The 27815-nt window shown below is 37.7% G+C and overlaps 1 protein-coding gene across 1 annotated transcript; it reads right to left on the reverse strand.

Annotated features, from left to right (window-relative positions):
- On the reverse strand, positions 1–27815 carry LOC106869701 (uncharacterized). Its single transcript, XM_014915543.3, has 5 exons — positions 27525–27815; positions 7981–8116; positions 4254–4402; positions 1755–1878; positions 1–999 (listed from the first exon to the last, which is right to left on the reverse strand). Exons 1-5 carry the CDS (start codon positions 27556–27558, stop codon positions 660–662), a joined length of 783 nt encoding a protein of 260 aa, XP_014771029.1. The 5' UTR covers positions 27559–27815; the 3' UTR covers positions 1–659.

The raw sequence follows: 27815 nt of genomic DNA on the forward strand, positions 1-27815 counted from the left end.
TCCAAGCTAATCGACCGGATAATTATAGTCATTAAAGACAGGGAAGAAAATACTTGCAGACTAATAGATGTAAGTGTTCCCAGTAATAAAATATATCTGTAAAGGAATTTAATAAATTAAGTAAACATATGAACCTGGAATTTAAAACACATGGCATCTTAAATCGAGAGCTGTTCCTGTTATTGTGGGTGCCTTAAGTATGATATAAAAGGGATGTCAGAAACATCTAGATGATATCTCAGGAGAACCATGTCTCAGAGAAATCCAAAAGATTGCTGACAAATATTGCCAACATCCTTTTAAATGTCTGTGTTTTATTACATAAAGATATTTCTCTACTGCCCCTGCCACTTCCCCACTCTAAGCGTTCAGTCATACTGTAGTACACATTATCCTTCACCCACCCTAGGACGTTGTGTGTGTGTCTCAGCAAGTGATTGTAACAAACATGCAGATTAAAAGTAAATAATGATAATGATGATGATGATAATAATAATAATAATAATAATAATAATAATAATAATAATAATAATAATAATAATAATAATAATAATAATAATAATAATTAATAATAATAATAATTAATAATGTTGTTTTTCATAGAATATATTTCATAGTCTTATAGTATAATATATTTTGAATAAGTTGGTACGTTTTCTTTAGCTAGTAGCAAAAAGAATACTTAGAATTAATAACCAACTGAGATAAATATTTGAAACTGCTCTCGGTCCTTCATTTGTTCCACTTCGAAGTTTTGCATTGGTTTTGTTACTGCCATAGCCAATAGTTGTGTCCCTACCATGTTCAGTCGTTTTACTGCCATAGTCAACAGTTGTGCTGCTGCCATAGTCAACAGTTGTGTAGCTGCCATTGTTCTTGATTACTTCACATCTCTTCGGAAGTTGGTCAGTCATATATTCATGAAATACAGCAGCCAGTGTCTCTGAACAGTTGCTTAAAGGTTGCTTCAGTACATTTTCAATAAAGAATGGCCATATCCTGTAAGGGCAAAAAAAAAAAAATACCAAATTGAAGTTTAGTGTCAGTTTCATGGAGTGCTGAAAATCTCCTGGCTTTACGGGTTTCATGAAAGGCCTGGTTGCAGGCCCAACCTTCCGAGTTCCATTACAAGGCTTAGAAAAGTGAAGGACCACTGCAATAAGTGTGTGAATCTGAGAGGAGAATATGATGAATAAAATCATAATTAACTCCTGTATTTTCTTTAAGCCAAAGCCAAGAACTTTTCAGCACCATCTCGTATATCAGAAATATGAGGTCAGTGCCAAAATTAATGTATGAGATTGGAGCCTAATTTAATATAGTTTGCTGACGGAGTGTACTGAATTTTCCTCTTTTTTAAATAGAATTATACATTTACAATAAAATGTCTGCTCGTGTATAAATCACAATATGTTATACTTGAGTCTTAACTGAAAACACAGACCCACGACCTATATGCGGCGAAGCAAAAACTATGCAAGAAAATTTTTGCATCATGTTTTATATACGAATAACTGTATGTATGGGTGGGTGTGTGTGTGTGTGTGCGAGTGTGTGTTTGTGTGTGTGTGTTTGTGTGTGTGTGTGTGCGGGCGTGCGTGCGTGTGTGGTTTACTTCTCATAGTAGACTTCATGCAGGATCCGAATTTCAGAAGGATGAGGGATTAGACTAAATACTGTACAACGCTCTGTATCATATTCTCAATCCTCAGTCAAATGCTATAAAAAGAATGAAATATGTTGTAGTTACGTACCCACATGCAGTTAGCAGTGTTGTCACATTATTGTCCTGTCTCATTTTATGTAACTCCTCGGTGAAGACAGATAAATTAAAGTTCACTTTATTTTTCTCATAACACGGGAGGCTGTAATGTACATCTGAAATAGAATGAAGCAAAAACGAGATTTACTTGAATATCTTACATTTAAAATTCGTATACAGATGTGTGTTTATGTATGCGTGCAGCGTGTATGTAAGTATGTGTGTATATACGCATGGGTGTGTGCTAAGAAGCTTACTTCCCAACCACATGGTTCCAGGTTCAGTCCCACAGCATGGGACATTGGGCAAGTGTCTTCTACTATAGCTTCAGTCCGACCAGAGCCTTGTGAGTGGATTTTGTAGACGGAAATTGAAAGACACATACATACACACCCACACACATATATATGTATATATATATATACATACATATATATATGTGTGTGTGTGTGTGTGTGTGTGTGTGTGTGTGTGTGTGTGTGTGTTCGCGTGTGCGTGTGCGTGCGTGTGCGTGTGCGTGCGCGTGCGTGTGCGTGCGCGTGCGTGTGCGTGCGCGTGCGTATGCGTGTGCGCGTGCGTGTGTGTGTGTGTGTGTATATATATATATATATATATATATATATATATATATATATACATATATATATATATGTGTGTGTATGTGTGTGTGTGTGTGTGCGTGTGTGTATTGCAGCAGAAATCTTGAAAGAATAATGTTACTTCTGCACAAGAGCACATTATTTCCACATCCCACACACATAGGCATGGAAACATATGTACATGAACATTATCATTATCAATAAATAACAAGCTAGACAAATATGCTTCTACCAAACCTAGAGATATGGAACCATAGTCCATTGCTGGAAAGATCCTAGCGGAGGCTAAGCTGAAAATGGCTTAGCTAATGTTATACTAAAAAGGTTCTGGCTAGGATTACACTCGGTTACTGGAAAGGTTGTAGCGATGGTTAAAATAATTGATCCGATCTGTAAAAACGTCATAAGAGAGTCACATTGCCGCTTCTTCTACAAAGACACAGGTCACAGTCGACATGATATTTGTTTCAAGCCAATTTTAAATGAAATGCAGTTAGCAAGACCAAAACCTGTTGAATTTATTTGTCGATCTGTCTGAATGTTTTGAAACTATAAACAGCTATTGATGAGATCAAATTGGTGAAAATATCATGTCTGCCTATCCACCGTCGTAATGAACGAAGCTATATGTTTTTAAAACACATTTCTGGATCAAAATACAACAGCCAGTGCCATTGCATGTTTGAATACGCATCATAAATACTCATCAGTATTTTACCCTAAGATTGTTTCAGGGGCGTATGTCTATTTAATACTCTGAGGATATATTATGACAGTTTCGAAATGAGGTTTACAATGGAGATTTTACAACAGATTAGCACCGATTGGAGATGAGCATCACTGCTGGCTGCACAATATCTTATTTATCTTAGTCATAGAGAAGATTTTGAAAGCCATGAATTTTTCAGAACAAATCGCTTATGTACAATCGCCTTCGAATGCCTTCAGGGATGACATGGCACTTCTATCAACAGACAAACAAATCATGCATCCGATGCCATAATTGTTTACAGGTTTGGGTCGAAATGAATTAATGATAACTCTGATGTTAACCTCTTTTTTAATTCCTCGAATGCTTTCTGACATTCGTTTGTCCAGTCCCATTTCGTGTCTTACCTTAACAAATTATTCAACGGAGCTCTTAGCTCATACATTTTAGGTATGTACAGCTGGTAATAACTTATCAGACATAAAAATGTTTGTAATGTTGTTTTGTTAGTGGGAACAGGCATAATTTTATGGCGTTGACCCTAGAAGATTCCGGTTTTTATCCGTTTTCATTGATCACCTGTGCCAAGTACTTTATTTTTGTTTAAAAAATCACATTTATTTTCGCTTACTTTAAATCCATTGTCGCGGATTTTTGTGAAAACATTTTTTGCTCAATATGCTGGTCTCTCGATTAACTTTTGATCAATATGTCATCCAACTATGAGACCCCAAACTCACAGTCTGCTAGCACAATGTCCATGACTTGCTGAAATATTGCTGGTGTGACCTTAACCCCAAATGACAGTCTTTTGAAACAGTACAGATCTTTATGAGCGTTAACTGTTAATACACATTCCTCATCTACCAGTAATTGGAGGTAGGCCTCTGACAAATTTTCCCACCATTGCACTTAGAAAATATTTCTTCTGGCCTTGGGAGTGGATACTTGTAATTTTTTAAACAATCATCTCAAATTTATAGACATGTCAAACTCTACATGTCAAACCGTCGTTTGCTGTTACAGTGCTGCTGCTTTATACCTCAAACTGTGCATACTTGAACGATACGTGTTTGGCCCATGACACAACAGCTTACCTTTGAGTGTTCACGAATGACAGTCATATTTATTGTTAGTTAGATACACTTTTACCTCTGAGAAAGACGAAAAACTAAGATCTTACCTTCTTTGCGTTCACAAAATTTTTTGTTAAGTTCATCATAAATATCGACATCAGTTCCGTTAAGAAAGTCTCGTTCGGAAAATTCGTCACACGCATTTGTTGCATTACGTTGGCAATCAAGAATCTTTTGTTTGTCACTTATTTTGTCACTAGAAACATAAATAAAATTATACTGATATGATTTTCCTTTGACATGATATGACTTTTAGTTTCATTCACATAGTCGCGATAGTCGCGGTAGTCTATAGAAATGACCCCCACCCACCCAGTAAGACATCAATTAAAATAGCACTCTGTATATCTTACGTAAAGTGGATATACTGTAGAAGCCACAGTACTGGGGGTATTCGTTTTTGAGAAAGCATCTCGTATAGATGTATACTGCGAAAAGTCACAGAAATATCAGTGGCACCGATGGTGGCGGCGGTGGTGGTGGTGGTAGTGGTGGACGCTTTTCATGTGCTATTGATACACTTTTGTTCTTCTTAGCACTATACGTCCTAACAAGAAGCTTCCTCAAGATGAATATTGTTGTTTTTGTGGCTTTAGATAGAATATCCACGTTAAGTAGGATGTAAAGAACGTGTTTCTTTTTTTCTGAACCAATAATACTTCAGCTATTAATAACGAATTAATTAAAATGATTGATAAACAGTAATTCCACCAGAATTGAATTTGACCATTACAAATTTAATGTCACTAAACATAGAAAGGCCACTTGAACAAACAATGCTCATGCCCTGCTCTGTTGCTACTTCAGCCTTGATTAACATAGTCATGTTCAGTGGGGTTCCAGTCATAGCCAGCCCATCGGTTTTTTTTTTTTTTGTACGTGAAGGAAACGATTACATTATTTTAAGTATCTTTATAATTTATTGAAAACAGAAGATGTGAATGAAGTTAGATTGCACTTATAGTATACTGCTTGTCTAGAGGCTCTGCCCTACGTGTAAAGAGAGCAATTCTAGCTCTGGCGAAATTTGAACGCAAATCATCAAGAAACAAATGAAATATAGAAGAAGACGATGTTCTGCCGTGATTGCAAATACCACAGCAATTTTAGGGGTTGGGTAAACTGGTTACACCGACCCCAGTATTCAGCTGATACCTATTTTGTCGACTCCAAGGAGTGAAACGCAAAGTCGAACTAGGTGGACTATAAACTCTGAACGTAAAGATGGACGAAATGCTGTTAAACATTTTACCCGGCGTCCTAAAGTTTCCTCCGACTCGCCGCCATTATACCACAGTATATTTATTTCAAATTTTGGCACGAGGCCACTAATTTTGGAGATGTTCTGAATCGATTAGATCGGCCCTCGATATTCAACTCGTACTTACTTTATCCACCCCAAAAGGATGAAAAGCAAAGTCGACCCCGGCCTTTGAACTCAGAACGTACAGTCGAAGAAAATGGCGCTAAACATTTTTTCCGCGGCAGTAACGAGTCTGTCAACTCGCCGCCTTAATACCACAGTATATTAAATTCCAATATAAATACAATCCTTAAGGCAGCGAGCTGGCAGAAACGGTAGCACGCCGGGCGAAATGCTTAACGGTATTTCGTCTGTTTTTACGTTCTGAGTTCAAATTCCCCCGAGGTCGACTTTACCTTTCATCCTTTCGAGGTCGATAAATTAAGTACCAGTTGCGTACTGGGGTTGATTTAAACGACTGGCTCCCTCCCCCAAAATTTCGGGCCTTGTGCCTAGAGTAGAAAAGAGTCTTTAGCACGCCGGACAAAATGCTTAGTAGTATTTCCTCCGTCTTTACGTTCTGAGTTCAAATTCCGCCGGTGGTGACCTTGCATTCCATTCTAGCGTGATCGATAAAATAGGTACCAGTTGAGTACTGGGGTGTATGTAGTCGACCTGCTCCTCCCCTAAAATTGCTGGTCCAGTGTCAAAATTTGAAATATAAATACAGGCCATAATGGTTTATAATAGTGCTTTTCAAAGTAAGCGGTACTCCACTTTGGGTGGAAACGAAAAATCTTATCTAGCTACTGGCAACAAAAGGGGTGATAGAGGTGACGATAGGTTCAGGTGAATTCTTTGTCAAGAGTTAAAATGAATTTAAACGAAATATTACAATAAACTGCTTAGTAACCACAGACACAACATTTACAACATAATAATGAAAAAAACTTTGAAATGTGAATTAGTAAATACACAAGACTGAACGTGTGCGTACGCGTGTAGACATAGTTGTGTGGTTTGCTTTGCTATCACGTGTTTTCGATTTCGATCACACTCTGCGGCAACTTGGGCAAGGGTCTTGTACTAAAACCAGGGTCTATCGCACATTTTGTGAATAGGTTTGGGACAACGAAACTGTGTGGAAGCCTATCCTATATATTCATTTACATATATATGTGTGCGTGTTTGTGTTTGACATTCCCGTGCTTAACAACTGGTATAAGTTTGGGTATGTCCCCGTATGATTCCCGTTCGGTAAAAAGACCGATAGAATAAGTATGAGATGTAAAAATAAAATTAGATATTGGGAGGTGGGTGAGAGAGGAGCGATTTGTTTCAAGAAACCCTTCAAAACAGTACCCCAGTGACTGAAACAAATGAAAGTAAAAGGCGTGGCTGTGTGGTAAGAAGTTTGCTTCACAACCACATGTTTCCTGGTTCAGTCCCACTGCGTTGCACCTTGGGCGTCTTCTACTATAGCTTCGGGCCGACCAAAGCCTTGTAAGTGGATTTGGTAGAAGGAAACTGAAAGAAGGCCATCGTATAAGTGTCTTTATGTCTGTATTTCCCCATCACCACCATTTGACAACCGGTGTCGGTGTGTTTACGTCCCGTAATCTAGCGGTTCGACCAAATAGACTGATAGTTTAAGTACCATGCTTAACAAAAAATAACTATTGGGGTCGAGTATTGGAGTCGATTCATTCGACTAAAAGAAATTATTCAATGTGGCGCTCCACCATGGCTGCAGTCTAATGACAGAAACATGTAAAAGAAATACAGGGTGTCTATAAAGTCTCTTTACAATATGGAGTTTAAAAGCATGAAACTTGTAACGTTAATTTCTGGACACCATGTATATGTTGTTGGCACTCCGTCGCTTTCGACGTCGAGGGTTCCAGTCGATCCGATCAACGGAACAGCCTGCTCGTGAAATTAACGTGCAAGTGGCTGAGCACTCCACAGACGCGTGTACCTTTAACGTAGTTCTCGGGGATATTCAGCGTGACACAATGTGACAAGGTTGACCCTTTGAAATACAGGCACAACAGAAACAGGAAGAAAGAGTGAGAGAAATTTGTGGCGAAAGAGTACAGCAGAGTTCGCCACCATCCCCTGCCGGAACCTCGTGAAGCTTTAGGTGTTTTCGCTCAATAAACGCTCACAACGCCCGGTCTGGGAATCGAAACCGCGATCCTATGACCGCTGCCCTAACCACTGGGCCATTGCGCCTCCACACCCTGTATATACCAGGTAAGCATATAAAGTATTAACAATAAACTAATTTAAAACAAAAATTGTCAATATTTTTGATTATTTCCATACAATCAACAAAACCGGCCACTCGGAAACTGCAGAAATAGCATTTGGTTACACCTTTAATTTGTGTAACTATGGAGGATGTTTGCTTTTGCTGAATCGTAGCAAACAGATGCTGGAAAAATCGTTAGTAATAGAAAGGGGAACGATATTTACAAGAAGCTTGAGAATTATTGACCAATAAGAAAGTAGCGGATATATCAACTTACCTGCATATATAATCGAGTTTATCTCTTAACTCATTAATATTAGAGAATTCCGTAAAGAAAGCTTTGCATTCCAAATAGTTGACTTTTGCCTCAAGTAAGCAACCATGGCATATTGGTATACACAGAAGAAATGTAACTGAAATGCAAAATGTTTAAACGATTAATCAAAGTATCCTCACCTCTTTCTCTTTCTCTCTCTCTCTTTCTCTCTCTCTCTCTCTCTTTCTCTTTCTCTCTCTCTCTTTCTCTCTCTCTCTCTCTCTCTCTCTTCTCTCTTTCTCTCTCTCTTTCTCTCTCTCTCTCTCTCTCTCTCTCTCTCTCTCTCTCACACACACACACACACCTTTACACAAACATATATACCTACATTATGTGTATGTGCATATAGACACATACATGCATGTATTTACATATACATATGAGTGGAACGTATACATGCTTGTGTGTGTTTCTGCATGTATTTTGTACACACACACACACACACACACACACACACACACACACACACACACACACACACACACACACACACACATACTCACACTAATACATTAATATATATACATATTCGACGGCATGTTTTTCAGCTTCCGTCTGCCAAATCCACTCACAAGGACTTGGCAGACCCAAGGTGTCACGCAGTGGGTCTGAATCCAGAACCATGCGGTTGGAAAGCAAACTTCTTACCACATACCTTTTTCTTTAACATTATTATTCTTATTATTATTGAGTGAGTGTGAGAACGATGCATGTCATCAAAGGGACATTCGGGTACAAATATACGAAGCCCAATATATCCATCATGACTACCTGTCTGATAAGGGTACACCAGGCACATGCCTCACAACCATATGTGGGCGATATGGTGCCCCCCTCATATCATGATAAACAGCGCATGACCTTGCAGGTGGGGCCCAGTTAGAATTTTCTTCAGGTCGAGTAGCCCATCCCGCTCAACAGGTCCCTGAGTGAAGGTTGCTTAAGGATGATGAATGAAATACCTACGTTTCCAAAGGTGAATTATCCAAACCCAAAAGAATTTCTCTCAACACATGTTTATGATGTTTCCCCTCTACTCTTGCTTGTGATCAGAGATGCACATATCGTCCGCCACTAAGGGATATGCTCAACTGGTTACGGTCAAGCAAGTGACTGTCCAGCAAAAAATTAATTTGCAGACAGTTCACTATAAAATTATTGGTATCAAAAGTAGAAGAGCAGAGCAGGCAGCACACAAGCAAATTAAAAATTATTTAAGACCAGTTTGGAAAACCAAAATCTATGCGGCCAGCAGAAACTGTCGAAGTGAGGTTCGTGTCAGAGAAGGTGGCCAAAAATCACTCAACAACCATCATTTACCATTTACCTTTTACCATCTCTATTTACCATTTACCTTACTAAACATAATGGCAGAAATAAACATTTGCTGGTTGGTGGCTGCGATTCTTTCCGACATAGAAGCGAAAACTACTATTCTGCGAATAGGGAGAATGCAGAATCAGAACTGATTAGGATAGGTAATGCAGCTACTACTAGAAGCAGACCATCCAAGCGTCGAGGCCATCCCAGACTACATAAGCCTGCTAAATGGCACAAAGCTTCGGCTGTTGAGGGCAGAAGGCAAGATGTCACCTGTGCGGAAACGCAAATCACCTCAAAGCTTTCTGCCCACAACAAAGAGAGAAGCGCGCACCCTATTTTGCTGGCGTCACCACCACCACAACAATAACAACATCAACAACAACAACAGCACCAGCAGAAACAGGTAATCACTACAGCTGAAAAACAACAGTAACAGCAGTAGAAGCAACTGCAATCACAGCAGCACCGACAACAGTAGCAGTAACAAAAACAATAAGAAAGCAATAGTGGAAGCAAAAAAAGTAAACACAACAGAGAACATACGAATATCTATGGCTTCCACATACCATACAGCAGCAAAAACAACCTCATCAGAATCCCTCACAACAACATTATCAACAGAAAGACAGCAAAAAGTTTGGGGTAGTATATGAATATGTTGTCCAAAATTTAAATTTACCACCTACACGGACTACAACTTGGGATCTGTATGGTCGACATATGTAGACGTCGTAGGAGGGCCCCCGGTTCCTGGAAGCAGAACGTGTCGACACATCGCGCCGAGCTTGCAGAGACCAGATTAGCGAATTAGTTAAGCGGGAATTAAGGGATCAATTATAAGCAACAAATGGCAGTTCGTCCTGAGGAAAGCGACTGGATTAGAATCAATTAGATTTAGTTGTGAAGATAAACACAAAGTGAATAGTAACTTAAAGGGACACTTTGGATAAGCATTGCAGCCGAGGTACTCTCGATAACATAGGCACTTGACCAATTCTTATGTGTGAAGCACTATGGCTGCATGTTTAGGGCTAAGGCTTGTACTCTAAGATACAAAGGAACAAAGCAGGGTGATGGCCCCAAGTGGCTGAGGTGCAAAATAGCAACAAAGACACAATTCGGTCTATGGTGGAACATAATAGCCACACCACTGGTTACTCAAGCAGATGGATTCGGTGTGTCAGCACCACTTCATTGACTGTTCTAGACATTTGGTGGGCCGGAATGCAGGATAGATTTCAGTTCCACCAGAAAGAAACTAAACAAAGGGGAACCAAATAAAGGATTTTAGGCCCATAACTATAAAACGCATACTTCAAACTTTTGGCCAAAGTATTAGCAAAGAGGTCGGTCCCTGGGGATGCGCAAACATGCACCTCCCTGAATAGATCTATCTTCGACAACCTACACCTCATGCGAAACATGTATTGCAAGAGGTGTAGGTGTAGGTGAATTCCTGATCACCTTAGATTCAAAATTTTATATCCATCAAAATCTTACAATAGGGTAAATCACCAAACCCTGGCGCCTGTTCTCATAGCAATTAGTCTTGGTCCCGTCATCATACGCTCAGTTTGTCAAATCTTCCTCTTTCGTCTGTTCTGTAGGTATTACTCTTGAGCTACTGCTGCGAAAACTAGAGACATAAAAGGGCATTCTGCACGTGCTTGGAGTGAAAAAACTGTATAATCATACGTTGGCGACGCCACCATCGTCGTGTTGGACACCAGACAGAAGGAGTTTATCGGTAGTATTCTGGGCCTCGATGATAATAAACAAGTTGATCTGTCCTGAAGCCATACATTTTTGGCCTGGCAGTGCTACTGGGGTGGAGAGGCATTACTCTACAGGCATGGTAGTGCTATCAGCTGGACTTGCCAGGCACATGAGCAGAGCGACTAAACTTTTCTGCACGTACTCATCTAGTTCCTGAGCATCGTTGACTTATGAAGTTCGGTCAAACACCTGCTGCCACGTTTAGGATGTATTCGGCTATCAGCTGAATTCGTCATGAAGATTATCCCACTGCTTTTCTGTGGCCGAGAAAGACAGACAGTGTTTATCTATCTTGTGGCCTTATAACACTCCTTTTTCTGTTTCCCTTATATATATATATTCTAAGCCTTGTAAAGCAACTCGGAAGGTTAGGCCTCCAGCAAGGCCTTTTCCCCGACACCCTTCAATCCAGGAGCTATTCAGCACCCCACCTATATATCTTTTAAGCTGGTTCTCATGCATTTCCCTGAAGAGAAGATTACATTCTTATCAACATCTTATCTACACCTATTCCTATGGAAAGTATAATTTGTAATCTTCGAAACATATGTTGGAAATAAAAGTGTTCAGTTAAAATATGCGTTTTACTCCATTTACTAGATTTATATATATATATATATATATATATATATATATATATATATATATATATATATATATATATATATATATAGAAAGAATTTGTTCTTTCTTAGTGATATATTATCCAAGCGTACTCAAGTTTCGCACTAACACAATTAACGATACTGGAAATTTTTCATTTTCTAGTGTTTATTGTTGGATCTTCTTCAATATAAGTACTTCGTACTTCTGAAAATACAGTTGTCGCTATGGAGATTTCCATTATCATTATTTTCGAGTAAATAAAACTGAATTATTAAATAACCAAAGTGGCGAGAAAATCAATGATAATATGACTTACACGATAAACGAAGTAAGGAAAATAAATCTAAGAGACTCCCCGATAGGATCTAAACATATAAACATACAATCTATAAAAAGTAGAAGCAATATGCATAATATTAACAACAAAATTGATAATATATAACTATTAATAATATGAATATAAATACTAATACTAACAATAGCAGAAAGAAACATAAAAAAGAAACAATAAATGTGTTAGAATAGGCAAAGAAAATAATGACATAGTAGATAATAATGCAAGCAGTAAACAAAGTAACATGAATAATTTTAGGTTAATGATAAAGACTCATGACAGAAAATTAATAATAAGGAGGTTAACTATGAAGGCGTAGAATGCAAGCACAACATTATTAGTAAGCAAGAAGGGTGCGCTACTAAAAATATAACTTGCGATTGCGCTAAAGGTAAACAGTGTCCATTAAATTCTTTTTTGTGGGGAAAAAAGGAGTACATGAATGTAAGGTTGTATCTGTGAGACAGGATTGCTAATGTAGGTTCAGCGGAAAGTTATATAGAAAGAATGATATCTAATCAGGAAAATACCTTCAGGGATAGAAAAAAAGAGGCTAGCACGAGTCTAAGTATACTAATTTGGTCGATTAAGGATAAAAATGAAGATTATATACTTACGTAGGAAACAATTAGCCGAGCAAAATCTTATAGATATGGGAACAAAAGATGCGAACATTGAATCAAAGGAAGTTACCAGATTCTCACGTCTAACATCAAAACGCAAATTAATCGACAAGAGGAAAGAGGAACCTATGTGTTCATGAAGTTAAATATACATTTAATAAATTTAAGTAGATATGGTTAAAATAAACACAGTGTAAATAAAACCTATGAATCATGCATCTATACTATAAATTAAATAGACTGAAATATATATGTATGAATCCAACTTATCAACTAATATATTTCAATAGATAATTATATTTACTAGTAACTAATATAAATTTTGCAGCGTGGAAGGTGTTTATAAGCCATTTAAAAATACACAAAAACCGCTAGATTCACTTCAACATTTAAATTTAATTTGTCAAAATATTTTCGTCGCTTTGAGACCGCGACCTGTTCACTGACCAAATTCCGTGCTGCATCTGAGAAATATGGAAGAAGTGCCTATTATAAACCAGTGAACAAGTGTCGATGGAAGAAGAAGTGCCTTTACTATAAACCAGTGAACAAGGCAATAGCGTTCTTTTTAATATTTAAATGTCTCCGATACGGACGCCTAAGAAAGAAATGGAAAACTAAGAAAATCCAGAGGAATTAATTTGCGAAAACATCATCGAATTTCATCCACCAGGATACAGATTCCTGGGGCCAGGGACAAACATATTTTCAAAATTAAACGTAGATCCAACAAACGAACACCACAGAGCAGCAAAACTACATGATCTCCACTACGCAGACCCCAACAAGGATAGTTGGGAAGCTGATAAAGAATTCATCGACAGTGCTATTAGGACAGGACCACGTGGAACACTCGCGGCGGGGGCCATTGCAGCTAAACACGCTCTCGGACTCGATAAGGTCTTCAGACCGGACCACTGAGACTATTATCGCAGTTTGTTTCCTTCTAATAGCAATAATCAAAATATGGCGGATAAAACAGAGGGAGACGCATCAACAAACGAAAGTGAGCCTTCTCACGCTACAACACACATCCAATCAGGGTCCATGTTCCCAGGCGGAGAAACAGGTAACTTCGCGAGAAGATTCACAATCAGCAGAACATACCGAAATGTTATAAAATCATGCGACATGAACAACGCGAAAGTAAAGTTCACTAAGTTCCAAGGGAACGAATCAGGAAACCATAACGTGGGGTACTTCGCAAAAGGTGAAGTAACAGCGGAAGACTACTTAATACCATACTGGTTGACAACATGGATAAAACCATCACAATGGGAAGTCATGATGCAAATGGCAACATCCTACAGAATAGAGAAACAAGGCGTCAAAATTGACGATATCATATGTGGAGAGTGGACAAGCAGAAACAACGAGGAAATATTCGTAGATTCACCAACTCCATACTTTGAAATATACATAGACAAAAGAAATTACATCGGCTTCGGTTATCTCACTACGATAAGCAAAATACCCAACATTGGTTTTACAATACCACACCCAAACACATTCACAAGTATGGAACTACCGAAATACAAATATACATACTGCGCGCCAGTACACCTAGTTAACCAATTGGCTACAACACAAATTGAAGACTAAGTTAGCAACACCACTAATAAGCTACTGGAGAAACATGAAATCAAAAAGAAAACTAAGACAAGGAGACACTTTCCAACACGTATGGCAAATCAAATCCAGACTACAAATACCACTCACTAACCACACTATTCAAGGGAACTATACAGTACACGTTTAATTTTGAAATAATAGCAATCTACCGAAACGCAGCGACAGCAATATGAATGAATTTATTAATTTGACTGGACTATGTTAATAAATTGATTACTCTATATATGTATTCTCAGTTTTATTTGAATTTTGAAACCTTTTTATCCTATAAATATGATAAAGACCCCATTTGATCGCGAATTACCATGGGATTGCAGCTATAATGTTCCAAACAAGGTTATTTGTAGAAGACCAGCAGTTGCCCATGCATACCCACCAATCTTCTCTCTCCACACCTTCGACTTTGTACAAGGGAAAGGCAAAGGCCAGCACCACCTGGAACCAGTGACATCGGAACCCATTTCTACTGCTGAGTGAATTGGAGCAACGTGAAATAGAATGTCTGGTTCGGGAGCCTAACACACAGCGCGGTTCAGGAATTGAACTCACAATCTCATGACTATAAGCCCGATGGTCTAACGATTTCGCCATGATCCTTCACATACACACACCCACTAACACTCATACACACACTATATTTGAAAGTTACAATACATAATCAACGTTCAATCTACTGGTTAGGCAAGTACAATATTTAATGGTATTTCTAGTTGTGATATACACAGTAAATGTAGGAGAAATTGCGATAAACACGAGCTTATATCATTTGTACCTACGTACGTTTCATCCAAGAGCAAAAACTGGATGCTTAACCACAAAGGATTTCCAGGGAACATTTTATTGCATTGTATTACCGAGGACTAATATCTGACGTTAAAGCATCTCATAAATATTTAGTGAGGGAAGTAGTTTTTACAATAAACTTTTGTTTATTGTTATTTCTCTCTTTCTTTCTCTCTCCCTCAGTCTCACTCTCTCGCTTTCTTCCTTTCTCTCTCTCTATCTCTCTCTCTCTCTCTCTCTCTTTCTCTCTCTCTCTCTCTCTCTCTCTCTCTCTCTCTCTCACTCTCCTCTTTTCTCTTTTTCTCATGCACCTAAACATGTAAGACTATAAAGGTTGAGAAGAGAGAGGACATGATTGTCAACGAAGAGGAATAAATGGCATTTATTAGCTATTTATATCATGTGCAGATGTGTGGAAAGTAGCTTGCTTACCAACCACATGGTTCCAGCTTCGGTTCCATTGCATGGAACCTTGGGCAAGTGCCTTCTACTATAGCCTCGAGCCAACCAAAGCCTTGTGAGTGGATTTAGTAGACGGAAACTGAAAGAAGCTTGTCGTGTACATACATGCATGCATATATATATATATATATATATATATATATATATATATATATATATATATATATATATATATATATATATATATATATATATATATATATATATGTTGCAAAAAGAAACTAGAAACTACACGTCGAAATGTAAGCCGAAAGTAAGAAGTAAAATAAGCGAAAATGCACATTAGAAATCAAAAAAAGTAAAGGCTTTCTACGAAAAGTAACGATAGATATATACAATTAAAGTATATATAAAAAGGAGATAGATATATACAATTAAAGTATATATGCATAAAAAGGTGGCGAGCTGGTAGAAACGTTAGCACGTCCGGTGAAGTGCTTAGCGATATTTCGTCTGCCGTTACGTTCTGAGTTCAAATTCCGCAGAGGTCGACTTTGCCTTTCTCTCCATTTTTTTCAATACGCTTCGTCTACTTTCACTCTCTTTCTCTCTCTCTCTCTCTCTCTCTCTCTCTCTCTCTCTCTCTCTCTTCACCTCTAAGTTAGATAAATTCTGGTTTTACCTAATCTAGCTTTGGTACCAACACACAATTTCCTACCCTAACCTCAACTCACTCTTATTCTTTCTCCTGCCCCTTCTTTCTACCTCTTTTTCAACATTCTTCATACTCTCTCCTCTTTCCTCCTTCTCCCCGTATTTCTATTATTTTGTTTCCACTAAGTTCCTTCCAGTGAAAGTAAGTGGCATAGTGGTTAGTGTGTTCGGCTCAAGGCCATAATGCCAAGGGTTCAGTTCCTGGAACGGCGACTCATCGTTTCATATTACATCAGTTAACTCACCTCCAAATTGGTTCCAGTCGAATACTGGTGCTGCTTTCTCTCTCTGCAAATGTCATAATCTGAATGTGCCGTTGGGTCAAAGGGTGGTAGAATTGGCTGGCATCTTTGCCAGGTTACGACTATAGAAGCACCGAAAGCAATAAGCGATAACATGGTATACTTTACCACAAAAAAGCCCTAATTATTCTGTCATATCCTATTTCTAGTTTTTACACCTTATAAAACCATCCTCAGGATAGGCCCATTCAACCTCACCAGTCATGCCATTCTGATCTTCCATCCGTTAAACATACTGCAAGATTGTTCCTCCCTCTCTACTCTCACCTTCACGTTCAAGCGGTACATGGAGTTAATGAGAGATTGGCCAGAGGGAAAAACATTTCAGATTGGTCCATCACACAATATCTTATGCAAACGTTACCAAGTAAAAAAAGACCTGTTTCCCTTCCATACGAAAGGAAAGTGGTGCGAGTAGGTATCTTTGCTGTAGGCACAGCGGACAGCCTAATTCATTATACGCACGACAGAAGTCATTCGACACAAATCCACAAGTCTCTACTGAACAATGGGGCTAGGGACAGTTTCGTGTTCCTACATGTATCTCAGAAAGGTCTGGCTGTTGACATTTACCTGGCTATAGAGATTGTCTCGAACATGCCGTGCCATGCTGTAGCACTGTCATACTAATGACTTGAGGAAGTTGTCTATAATCTCCGACCTGAAAGTCCTCCATAGACACTGGTTAGTCTGTTCTCCTCTATGGCCAGAGTTTATTCCAGGTCACTCTGGAATAAACCACTACGCTATATGCCCACGGGCATATGGCGTAGTGGTTCAGAGCGCGGGCTACTAACTCCAAGATTCCGAGTTCGATTCCATGCAGTGACCTTAATAATAATAATGATAATAATAATAATAATAATAATAATAATAAGTGATAATAAAGCTAATGAACCGGATATTATTATAAAAGATAAGACAAAGAAGATGTGTTTATTAATTGACATGAGTATTCCTTGCGATCATAATATAGCTGCGAAAGAATTTGATAAGATCAGTAAATATAAAGACTTGCTAATAGAAATTGAAAAAATGTGGCATCTCAAAGCGACTACCGTACCAGTGATTGTAGGATTTCTAGGAAGGATAAAAAAAAAAGGAACTGAAACCTATTTGAAAATGATACCAGGCTTACCATCCCTACAGGAAGTGCAAGACATCGTGTTAACTGGAACGACTCATATACTGAGAAGAGCATTATCGCTGTGAAAACAACATCCATTCTTGAATTTGTTTATTTATTAATTTTTTTTTAATGCATATTTTACCTGTGAATTTGCGTGTGTAAACTGGGAATACATACAATGAGCTTCTCTGCCCTAGGTGTACGGAAAACACTCCACGAGATATGGAAGAAAATTTGAAGAAAGAAGAAAAAAACAACATAATAATAATAACATCGAAACATACCTTGGGAATGAGAACTCAGGTTCGGAATTTCCTCAAGACACCTAATGATGGCTGGAGGGTATATCAGCCGAAACGTTGTGTTAACAACAAAGAGGATGAGAACAAATATCCGTCAAATGTAAATAACGTACAGGAAAGTAATCTCTCCTACTTGGTCAAGTGTTTCTTGAGAAAAGGTAAGGCAGCCAAGTGATCAAGGTAGTACACCTTCAGGAGAACCACTTCGCCCTTCCCTACCAGTAATGCTCTATAAATGTCTAAAGCGGAACATATTGTTTTCTTAATTGGACACGAGAGCCGAACGCGAAACAAAAAGGGACAATACAACACATGGGACAAGTGGGGCTTAAAACAAAACTTCATGTATGAAATTAAAACAAGAACAATTAATAACAAAAATTCGACAATGAAATTTCCCAAAGTGGGGGGAGAGTCCACCCAGGGATAACCCCACACATCCTGGCTACCCCGACCGCCAGGGGTACCTCAGTAGGTGCTTCCCTCCTTCTCAACTTCCCCGGCTTACAATCAGAGTGGGCTCATTATTGTGGGCCATCTTTGCTACATTCACCCCAACTTCAACAAAATTATATATATATTCGCACACACACACACACACACACACACACACACACACACAAACACACACATATGCGACGGCATGGCTAAGCGGTAAGAAGTTTGCCTCCCAGTTATATGATTCCGGGTTCAGGCCCATTGCGTAGCACCTTGAGCAAGTGTCTTCTCTTCTGCTACAACCTCAGGCCAACCAAAGCCTTATGAGTAGATTTAGTAGAAAGAAACTTACAGAAACCCGTCTTGTGTATGTGTGTGTGTGTGTGTGTTTATGTGCGTGTGTGTGTGTTTATGTGCGTGCGTGTGGGCGTGTGTGTGGGCGTGTGTGTGCGCAAGTGTGTGTGTGTGTGTATTTGTATATGTTTGTGCTTAAGTGAGGGAGCTACTAGGTGCAAGTTTTTTTCCTTCAGATGGATTTAAATACTTCTCAGGATTTACGTAACACTAACAATGTGACAAAGCCTTTTTATTCAAAATCATTGAACGCCATTAAATCGCCCCCGTGCTTTTTACATTATACAGGAGCAGCCTTTTAAAAGATTCAAGATATGACCTTTTCACACCACCTATTTATAATTCGTATGTCAAACTTGCATTTTGCAAATGTATGTATTATTTTTATTGGGTATTGAATTCTCACAAATCTTGTTTAGGTTCTAACATGATAGATAGATAGATATGTAGTGTATGTATACCTTTCTTTTTGTGTTTGAAGTAACGTGCTTGTGATATTAACAATATTTGATAAAACTTGTTCTAAGCGTGATTTTTTTCTCAAAACTGCTATTGTAATAGGTTTAAAAGACCAAATGACCGGACGAGGGAAGATTGTAATGGGGAGTGTGAGGTAAGGAAGAGAAAAATTACAGGATGCAAAGAAAGGGTAAGAGAAAAAAAAGAAAGAGAAAAAGAAGAGGAAAAGGAGGAACTGAGAGGAGTGTTAGGGAAATGGCCTCAAGAACTGTTGTCTGAGAAGTTATTTCAGAAATATGTGTCTTGGAAGAGGTTAAGGACAAACAACGTGATTGATAATTCATGTGGCGACATTTTATAAGGATTGAATTGAAAGGCGTCGAGGGAAAGTTATGTTGATGACGTCGTCAGAACGCCATTGTGTTACTTCTGTGTGCATTGTGTTACTTGAGGAAAGGAGAATATGTCGGTTAATGATGTTTTTCCAGCCTGCTTTTCCTTTCAATTCCTTTTTCTCTCATTTTTCCTTACTTTTTCCCTCAACTTATATTTCCTCATTCGCTGTGTGTTGTTGATTTCTCTGTCTTGCGCTAATTTTCTTTCAATTCGATTTCTTTTAACGCATCATTCTAATAATGTGCAGCAGGATTGAATGCTCCGTTATACACTTTATATACTATTTACTTTATATACTAATATTCTTTATATACTAATATTCTTCTGCTAATGTTATGTACCGATAGAACTAATCAGTATTTAAGTCTTGCATTGTAACTGACAATATATGACCCTTCCCTAGCTCTGAGGTTAGTTGATTTATCTACCCTTAACATATTGACAGTTTTCTTTTTTCTATCTTTTAATATTTCTAAGTTAGGGTGTTCATGTAACAGGAAATTACCAATTCATAGTTTACAGTTATAAGTAGTAGTTTATGAGCAAAAATAGAAGACAAAACGAGAAGAATTAGTTTTAAGAACGATGGTATATATGCGTACACACACACATACACACACACACATACATATATGTATGTATGTATGTATATACATACATGCATGCAGATAGACAGACAAGCATATAACCAGAGAGATTTTAGTGAGACTCACATCATTTGCAATCTGTCTGAAACGTCGAACTTCCCACACGCTACGGCTTCAAGCTCACTGTATTCTTTTCGTCAATTTTATTGCGCGCGCGCGTGTGTGTACGAGCGATATCAAATTTAAATAGCACGTTAATAAATACTTAGAGGTTCATTTGTATTTCTGTATGCCTGAAGGGAAACTGTAGGCTGGATTTGTATCATCTTGTAGGATATATCACAGAAAACACATCTGAAGAGATTGCTTGAAAAAGCAATTTCATTAAGTAATTCACGTATTATAACGGATAAACATTCTGTGTTAATGAAATACGCGTAAAGTGATGCAACTAAATATTTTATAAACAATCTCTCTAAATGTACGTATGTCTGCATACATGTATGTATGCATGAGCATGCGTCTCCTTTTCTTGAATTCCTGTGATACTTGTAAACGAGCATCACTGTTAAGCAAGCGGTGTCCTTCGCTTCCAATATTCAATGAAATCATGTCTAGCCATGGATAGATGTTACTTTACTTGAAAACAGATCACAGTTGGCGACATGAAGGGCATCCGGCAACAGAAAATCCGCTTCAGCGAATTCTGTCCGACTCATGCGTGTATGGAAGAGTGGCAATTAAAACGACAACGACGAGGAGTGGGAAGGAGGTGGAGGCATATTATGATGACGTTAATACTATATTTGTAAAATATCTATTAGATATTAATTAGATACTGTTATACTTCTAACTGCGTTAAAAAGTGAAATATGATAGAGGTACGACACAAAAGGAAAGGGACCAGTATATGTAAGAATGAGTATAGAAAGAGAATGAAAGATAAACAGAAATGAATGATTAGGATAAAAGAGGAGAGTGTTACTCTCAGCTATGTTTATATATACTAGTTAAAATGAAATTGTGTACCACGCTTCAGCGCCACTGCTTACTTATATCGATCTCTACTGGTATTTTATTTTGACAATTAAGTATTTCCATTTTATATCTGCAGACATTTTCACTTATATATAAACATTCATACATGTACATGGTTGTACATCTGAATTCTGAGTTATTATTATTATTATTGTTGTTGTTGTTGTTGTTGTTGTTGTTGTTGTTATTATTATTATCGTCATCATCATCATTATTATTATTATTATAGTGCTCAAGATTGCGCATAAACATGTGTATATGTAGTATGTATGCATGTGTATACCTATGATCTATGGTGGAAAAGTAGAATCCAGGCAGGGTTAGACATGCTCTCGAAGGAAATCTCTGTGTTAGACCGAAAAGAGAAAGGGGAGCTTAAAAGCGAACAAAAGTACAGGGTGCTGAAAAGGAAGTACAATATTGAAAGAAAGGACCTGAAAGTAGGAGTGGAGTGACTGAAATAGCGCCACGTTGCAAAGAAAGCAAAGATGGTAAGATACGACCAAAGAATGAAGGGTTACCACCAGAATAGGTTATTCAGAGTAGATCAAAAGAGATTCTATAAAGAAATAAATGCAGAGTGTACAGATGAAAAGTTGATATCAGATAACATTGAAAGTCAAAGGTTTTGGAGTGACATCTGGAGAAAAGACAATGAGCACAAGAAGGATGCTGAATGGTTGCAAGAACTGAAACAAACAGTAGTCTGTTCAAAACAAGCAGAACTAGCCATTTCAGTTAGAGAAGTGAAGGAAATCAGCAAAAAAATGAGCAACTGGAAGGCCCCGAGACCAGATGGAGTTCAAGGCTACTGGATCAAAAGATTTGGTGAATGTCATGCACGAATAGCTGCGCAACTCAACACCTTGTTAAATGCCGACCAACTAACACCAGAGTGGTTGACATTGGGTAGGACAGTGCTGTGCCTGAAAAACATCGAAACAGGCAATACTGTAGACAATTACAGACCGATATCCTGCTTGCCACTTATGTGGAAGTTATTGACTGGAATACTCGCAGAGTCAATGTACGAACATCTGGAAAAAATGGAGTCCTGCCACATGAACAGAAGGGTTGCAAGCGTAATTATAGAGGTAACAAGGATCAACTCCTGATAGAGAAAACTGTACTCAGAGACTGCAAGAGGAGGAAAAGTAACTTAGCCATATCATGGATCGATTATCGTAAGGCGTACGATACGATCCCACATTCTTGGATTATGGAGTGTATGAACTTATTTGGTATTGCATCGAATGTTGAGCGATTGCTTGGAAAAATTATGGCTAATTGGAGGACGGACCTGATAGTATACGGAAGTTTAGGGACAATAGAAATTAGGAGGGGCAACTTCCAAGGAGATTGCTCCCCCCCCCCCCACTGATCTTTGTACTGTGCTTGATAGCACTAACACTGATTCTTAGGAAAGCAAAAGCTGGGTGTGTATTCAAAAGCCACCAACAAAAAGTCAACTATTTGTTATTCATGGATGATCTCAAACTTTATGGTAAAGATGAAGCCTAAGTCAGTTCTCTCGTGGATACGATGTATAGCTTCAGTGCTGATATCAGAATGGAGTTCGGATTGAGAAAGTGTGGTGTGTTAGTCCTGAAGAGAAGTAAAATCAAATGTACGGACGGGCTAATGATACCGTCGGGGGAAGTTATGAAGCAGATAGAAAAGACGGAATTTAAGTACTTGGTGATTTTGGAAATGGATACATTGATGGAGAAAGAAATGATAGAAAAATTTAAGTTAGAGTACTTGTACAGACTGAGACTGATCCTTAAGTCGAAATTAAACGGACGGAATAAGATCGAAGCTATCAACACCTGGGCGGTTTCACTCCTTAGATATGGAGCAGGGGTAATCACATGGACAGTAGACGAACTAAACAGCTTAGACAGAATGACAAGGAAGTTGCTAACTAGATATGGGCCACTCCACCCAAAAAATGACACAGACGGACTGTATGTACCAAGAAAAAGAGGGGGAAGATGATTTATTGGATGGGAACACAGCATAAGAGCAGAAGACAACAATATAGCATGGTATGTAAAAAATGCCACAGAACCGCTATTATTAGAAGCAAGACGGTCAGGCTTGTGTAGTATGAAAGATTGCAAAGATAAAGCATTATACAAGAAATTGAAAACTAATGAAACTGAAAATGGGTGGGTAAAGAAAAAAATGCATGGTCAATTTCATAGGGATGTTGAAGATAAGACAGACAGAAAAAAAAGATGGCCGTGGATGACTAAAAATGATTTAAAACCGGAAATGGAGGCTCTAATCTGTGCTCTCCAAGAGCAAGCACTAAGGATACACTACATAAAATACAGAATAGACAGCACATCGGAAAGTGATAAGTGCAGAATCTGTGGACAAAACGGTGAAACCGTATGGCATATTACCAGCCAATGTACTCCACTAGCCCAGAAGGAATATAAGAGACTCCACGACAATATAGCCAAGGTTGTCCATTGGACACTTTGCAACAACTATGGACTTCACATAGCAAAAAATTGGTTCGATCACAAACCTGAAGGCATCGTTGAAAATAGAAATGCAAAGATCCTATGGGATTTTATGATTCAGTGCTACCTATAGGAAGCCGGACATAGTCTTAATTGAGAAAGAAAACAAACTATGCCGCGTCATAGATATAGCAGTCCCAGCTAACAACAAGGTATGCGATAAGGCAGAAAGAAAAATTGCGATATATGACAGGTTAGCTTGGGAAGTTAAGCAGTTGTGGTTGGTGAAATAGGTAGCAGTAGTACCAATAATTGTCGGAGCCCTGGGAACAGTGAGCTAAAATCTCGAGAAGTACGTGGAACAAATAGTCGTTGTAATAAGGGTGGATCACTTGCAGAAAACAACACTGCTTGGAACCGCTCGAATACTCCGGAAGGTGCTCGAAAAATAAGAAGCGTTACCTTAGTTCACTGGTAGTGAACAGCTGACACCGTAGTACATATCCAGCGTTAAAGGCTGTGCAAAGGCAATGATAATAATAATAATAATAATAATAATAATAATAATAATAATAATAATAATAATAATAATAATAATAATAATAATAATAATAATAATAATAATAATAATAATGTCTTTCTTTACCTTTTTCTTTCTCACATGACTTTCTAAATAAACAACCTGGTATCTTTATTTTAATGTCTTACCAATGTATATAGTGCGTTTCTCTGCCCTAGTTGTCAGGAAGACACTTGGCAAGAAAAGGAAACAGAATTGAAAGAAGATGATAATGAAAAAAAATGATAATAATAATAATCATTCTTTCAGCTACAGGCTCAGTGCCTGAAATATACTTAAGTATATAATTTCCCCTTATGATGTTGATATTAAAGATCTCAAGCACCTGTACTACGCATCGGCAAAAATCTCAACGATTCTATGTGGTGAAAGGATTAGAAAACGACAACATTCCCACAGAAAGCCAACACCAAATTCAGCTACTTAGGACTGGCATAGAATATTTTAAAAACCCTAAGTTTGACAAGACTACCAAATCAACAAAAATCCGAATATTAAAGAAAAAATATATGAAAACCACATTTGACATCAATACCATCATAGAAACTATCAAGCAAAAGGTATGTGCTAAAGCTACCCGCATAGCAAGGTATGAAAACTACGTTAGATACTCCAAGGACAACAGCATGTTCAAAAATAACCCCAAAAGTTTTTGCAGGAAGATAGGAAAAATACCAAAATGTCTACTGCATCAAAAGAAGAAATACATGAATTGTGGAATAAAATTTGGGCAGAAGAAAAAACACACAATCAAAGAGACCCTTGGATTGATAGAATATCTACAGACTTAGACTCCTTAGAAAAGCAAAAGTGGGAGGGTATCAAGGTAGATGATGTAAGATCTGCTCTCAGGAAGTCAAGCAAATGGAAGTCTCCAGGGAAGGATAAAATTCCTAACTTCTGGTTGAATACCTTCCTAGAGAGCCATGAACTGCTAACAAAACTTAACAACAATGGTTTGCAACAACCTAGTATGATTCCCACTTAGCTAGTTAATGGTATAACATTCCGACTTCCAAAACATGAAGAAACAAATAAACCAAAAAATTATAGACCCATAACCAGCTTAACAACAATGTATAAAATACTAACATCTGTCTTCACTGGATATACCTATAGTTTTTTATGGAAAATGGCATATTCCCTAATGAGCAAAAAGGATGTAAACGTGAGTCCTATGGTTGTAAAGATGAGCTGCTCATCAATAAGGTGGTCTTGGAAGATTGTCACAAACGACCCAAAAAGTTGTCGATTGCCTGGATAGACTATAAAAAGTTTTTGATAGTCTACCACACATCTGGATTAAGAAACGTCTGAAAATGTATACAATAGCACCCACTCTGCAGAACTTCTTGTCTGCAAGTATGAGATCATGGAGAATCACACAGACTTTGAAGAGTGACAATGAATCTCTTAATGCTTGAGATGTAAGAATTTTATGTGGCATTTTCCAGAGTGACTCTCTATCACCACTCTTCTTTTGTATAGCCTTAATGCCTCTCTAAATTACTCAATGATGTACAATACGGTTATAAAATGTTTGATAAAAAAATATAAATCATCTCATTTACATGGATGATTTAAAGCTCCTTGCAAGAAGTGACCAAGAGTTACAAGGTTTACTAGCGACTGTGAAACAATTCAATGGTGACATCAGGATGCAATTTGGCCTCGATAAATATGCAAAGGCTACTTTTATCGAAATAAAAATGACAGAAACATCTGCAGTTAATCTTGACCAGCAGTATATCATAAAGGAGTTAGAACCAGCGGAGAGCTACAAATACCTAAGGGTATTTGAAGGGGACGGAATCAAACATTCAGTGATGAGGGAAACGATCAGAAGAGAATGTTATCGCAGGGCAAGGGTAATACTTAGGACAGAGTTGAATGCAAGAAACAGGATCGAAGCGATCAATATTTTAGCCATACTGGTCGTAACTTACTGTTTCAATATCATTAACTGGTCAATTATTGAAATATGTAATCTTGACAGAAAATACGAAAATTGTAGATAATGTATAGAATGCATTATCGAGAGGGTGGCCGTGGACTTTTACAACTGGAATTAACAATGAACATTGCCACAATTGGCCTAGACACCTACCAGAAATACTCTGATGACTGGGTGTTAAAATTTGTCTCAAAACATGAAAACAAGAAAGCATCATACTCAGTAACAAAACAGGCAAAGGAATATCTAAGTAAATTCCAGATACAACAAATTCCAGAATCAGACGTACTAGAAACAAGCACAGACAAAGCTAAACGTATGAAAACCCGTGCTAAAACTGCTGCCTTAGAGTTTCTTTGAAAGTGTGCTTTAAAATATAAAGTTTAGATTTAAGGTTTTTTAAACGGAAGAATAAAATATGTTAATAAAATCAGTGTCAATATTTTCTAAATACAATATGATTATTGGCCTACACTTCCAGAAAAGGTATTCTGCTTCATGGGACAAAGGATCTGACAGGCCTAGATACGATACGTGCAGATGACAGAAGACTACAATTGTATGGAAAGAAGAAAAGTCTTTAGCAAGCATCAATACAATTTAGAACTGCTGAAAACAAGATTTGTTCCTGTAATTTCTAGCTGATTCCATTTTTTGTTTCCAAAGGACCATTACAAACAAGAAAGTTGAATGATGCTAGTTTTTGCATCTAAAGTTTCTAACCAACCTGATACATATACAACACTTTCGAACGGCATTCTAAAGACACGTTCTGCCACTCTCAGACCAAATAAATATGAATTTCTTCAATATACCACGACGTCTAAAAAACTTTTGAACTTTTCCACTTTTGTAAACCTCCTTTATCATCCTTTTTTACCTTACTTTCCTTCACCTACCGTCTCTTCGTACTCTGGATGTTCCTAATCTGTCTTCTCTAATCTCCGTGTTTTTCTCCTTGTCTCCGTATTCTTTCTGTTGAAGAGCGTAGCTCGAAACGTCAAAGACTTTCCGTATTCCCGAGCGTCATACTAATAAATACTTTTGTTATTTACACCACCTGTCCTCGTCTGTTGTTATTATTTGTATATTCTCCCATATATATATATATATATATATATATATATATATATATATATATAGGCAGAAATAGCTACAGAATCAATAATATCTTCAGTTTTAAACAGGAATAAACACCAATAGTCGTATTGCTTCGTACAAAAGAACATACACCAATAATTAAATACACATGCAAATAAAATATAAACACAGAACTAAATCAAGAAAATTCAAACTTACCTATAAATATATACTGAAATAGGAGTGCAGCCATTTCTGATAGTTTTTTGATTTGGGTTTTTCTTTTTACAAAGTAATACTAAGAATTTTCACCTAACCAGGAAAATATTTTCTATTTTTGTTTTTTTTTTTCCTGTATTATGGAGCGAGTCTATAGCTGCCGCTTCTCCGTTATGCTCTTGTCTCAGGTTAGATTTTGTTTCACACTGAAAATTCAGGTTCAGTCTATTGCTATATCTAATTAGTAAAACCAGTTCATCTATTTCTGTTCCCAGGAGGACATATAACTCA

This window comes from Octopus bimaculoides, chromosome 13 (genome assembly GCF_046866305.1).
Source record: "Octopus bimaculoides isolate indiv1 chromosome 13, ASM4686630v1, whole genome shotgun sequence".
Classification (NCBI taxonomy): domain Eukaryota; kingdom Metazoa; phylum Mollusca; class Cephalopoda; order Octopoda; family Octopodidae; genus Octopus; species Octopus bimaculoides.

What these genes read in the sequence shown, in the direction of transcription:
- LOC106869701 (XM_014915543.3), bottom strand. Translation starts at nt 27,558, where the DNA reads ATGGCTGCACTCCTATTTCAGTATATATTTATAG. An exon ending in AAACTCGATTATATATGCAG is followed by an intron (nt 4,403 to 7,980) that starts GTAAGTTGATAT and finishes TTATGTTTCTAG; the next exon opens with TGACAAAATAAGTGACAAAC. An exon ending in ACACTGCTAACTGCATGTGG is followed by an intron (nt 1,000 to 1,754) that starts GTACGTAACTAC and finishes TTGCCCTTACAG; the next exon opens with GATATGGCCATTCTTTATTG.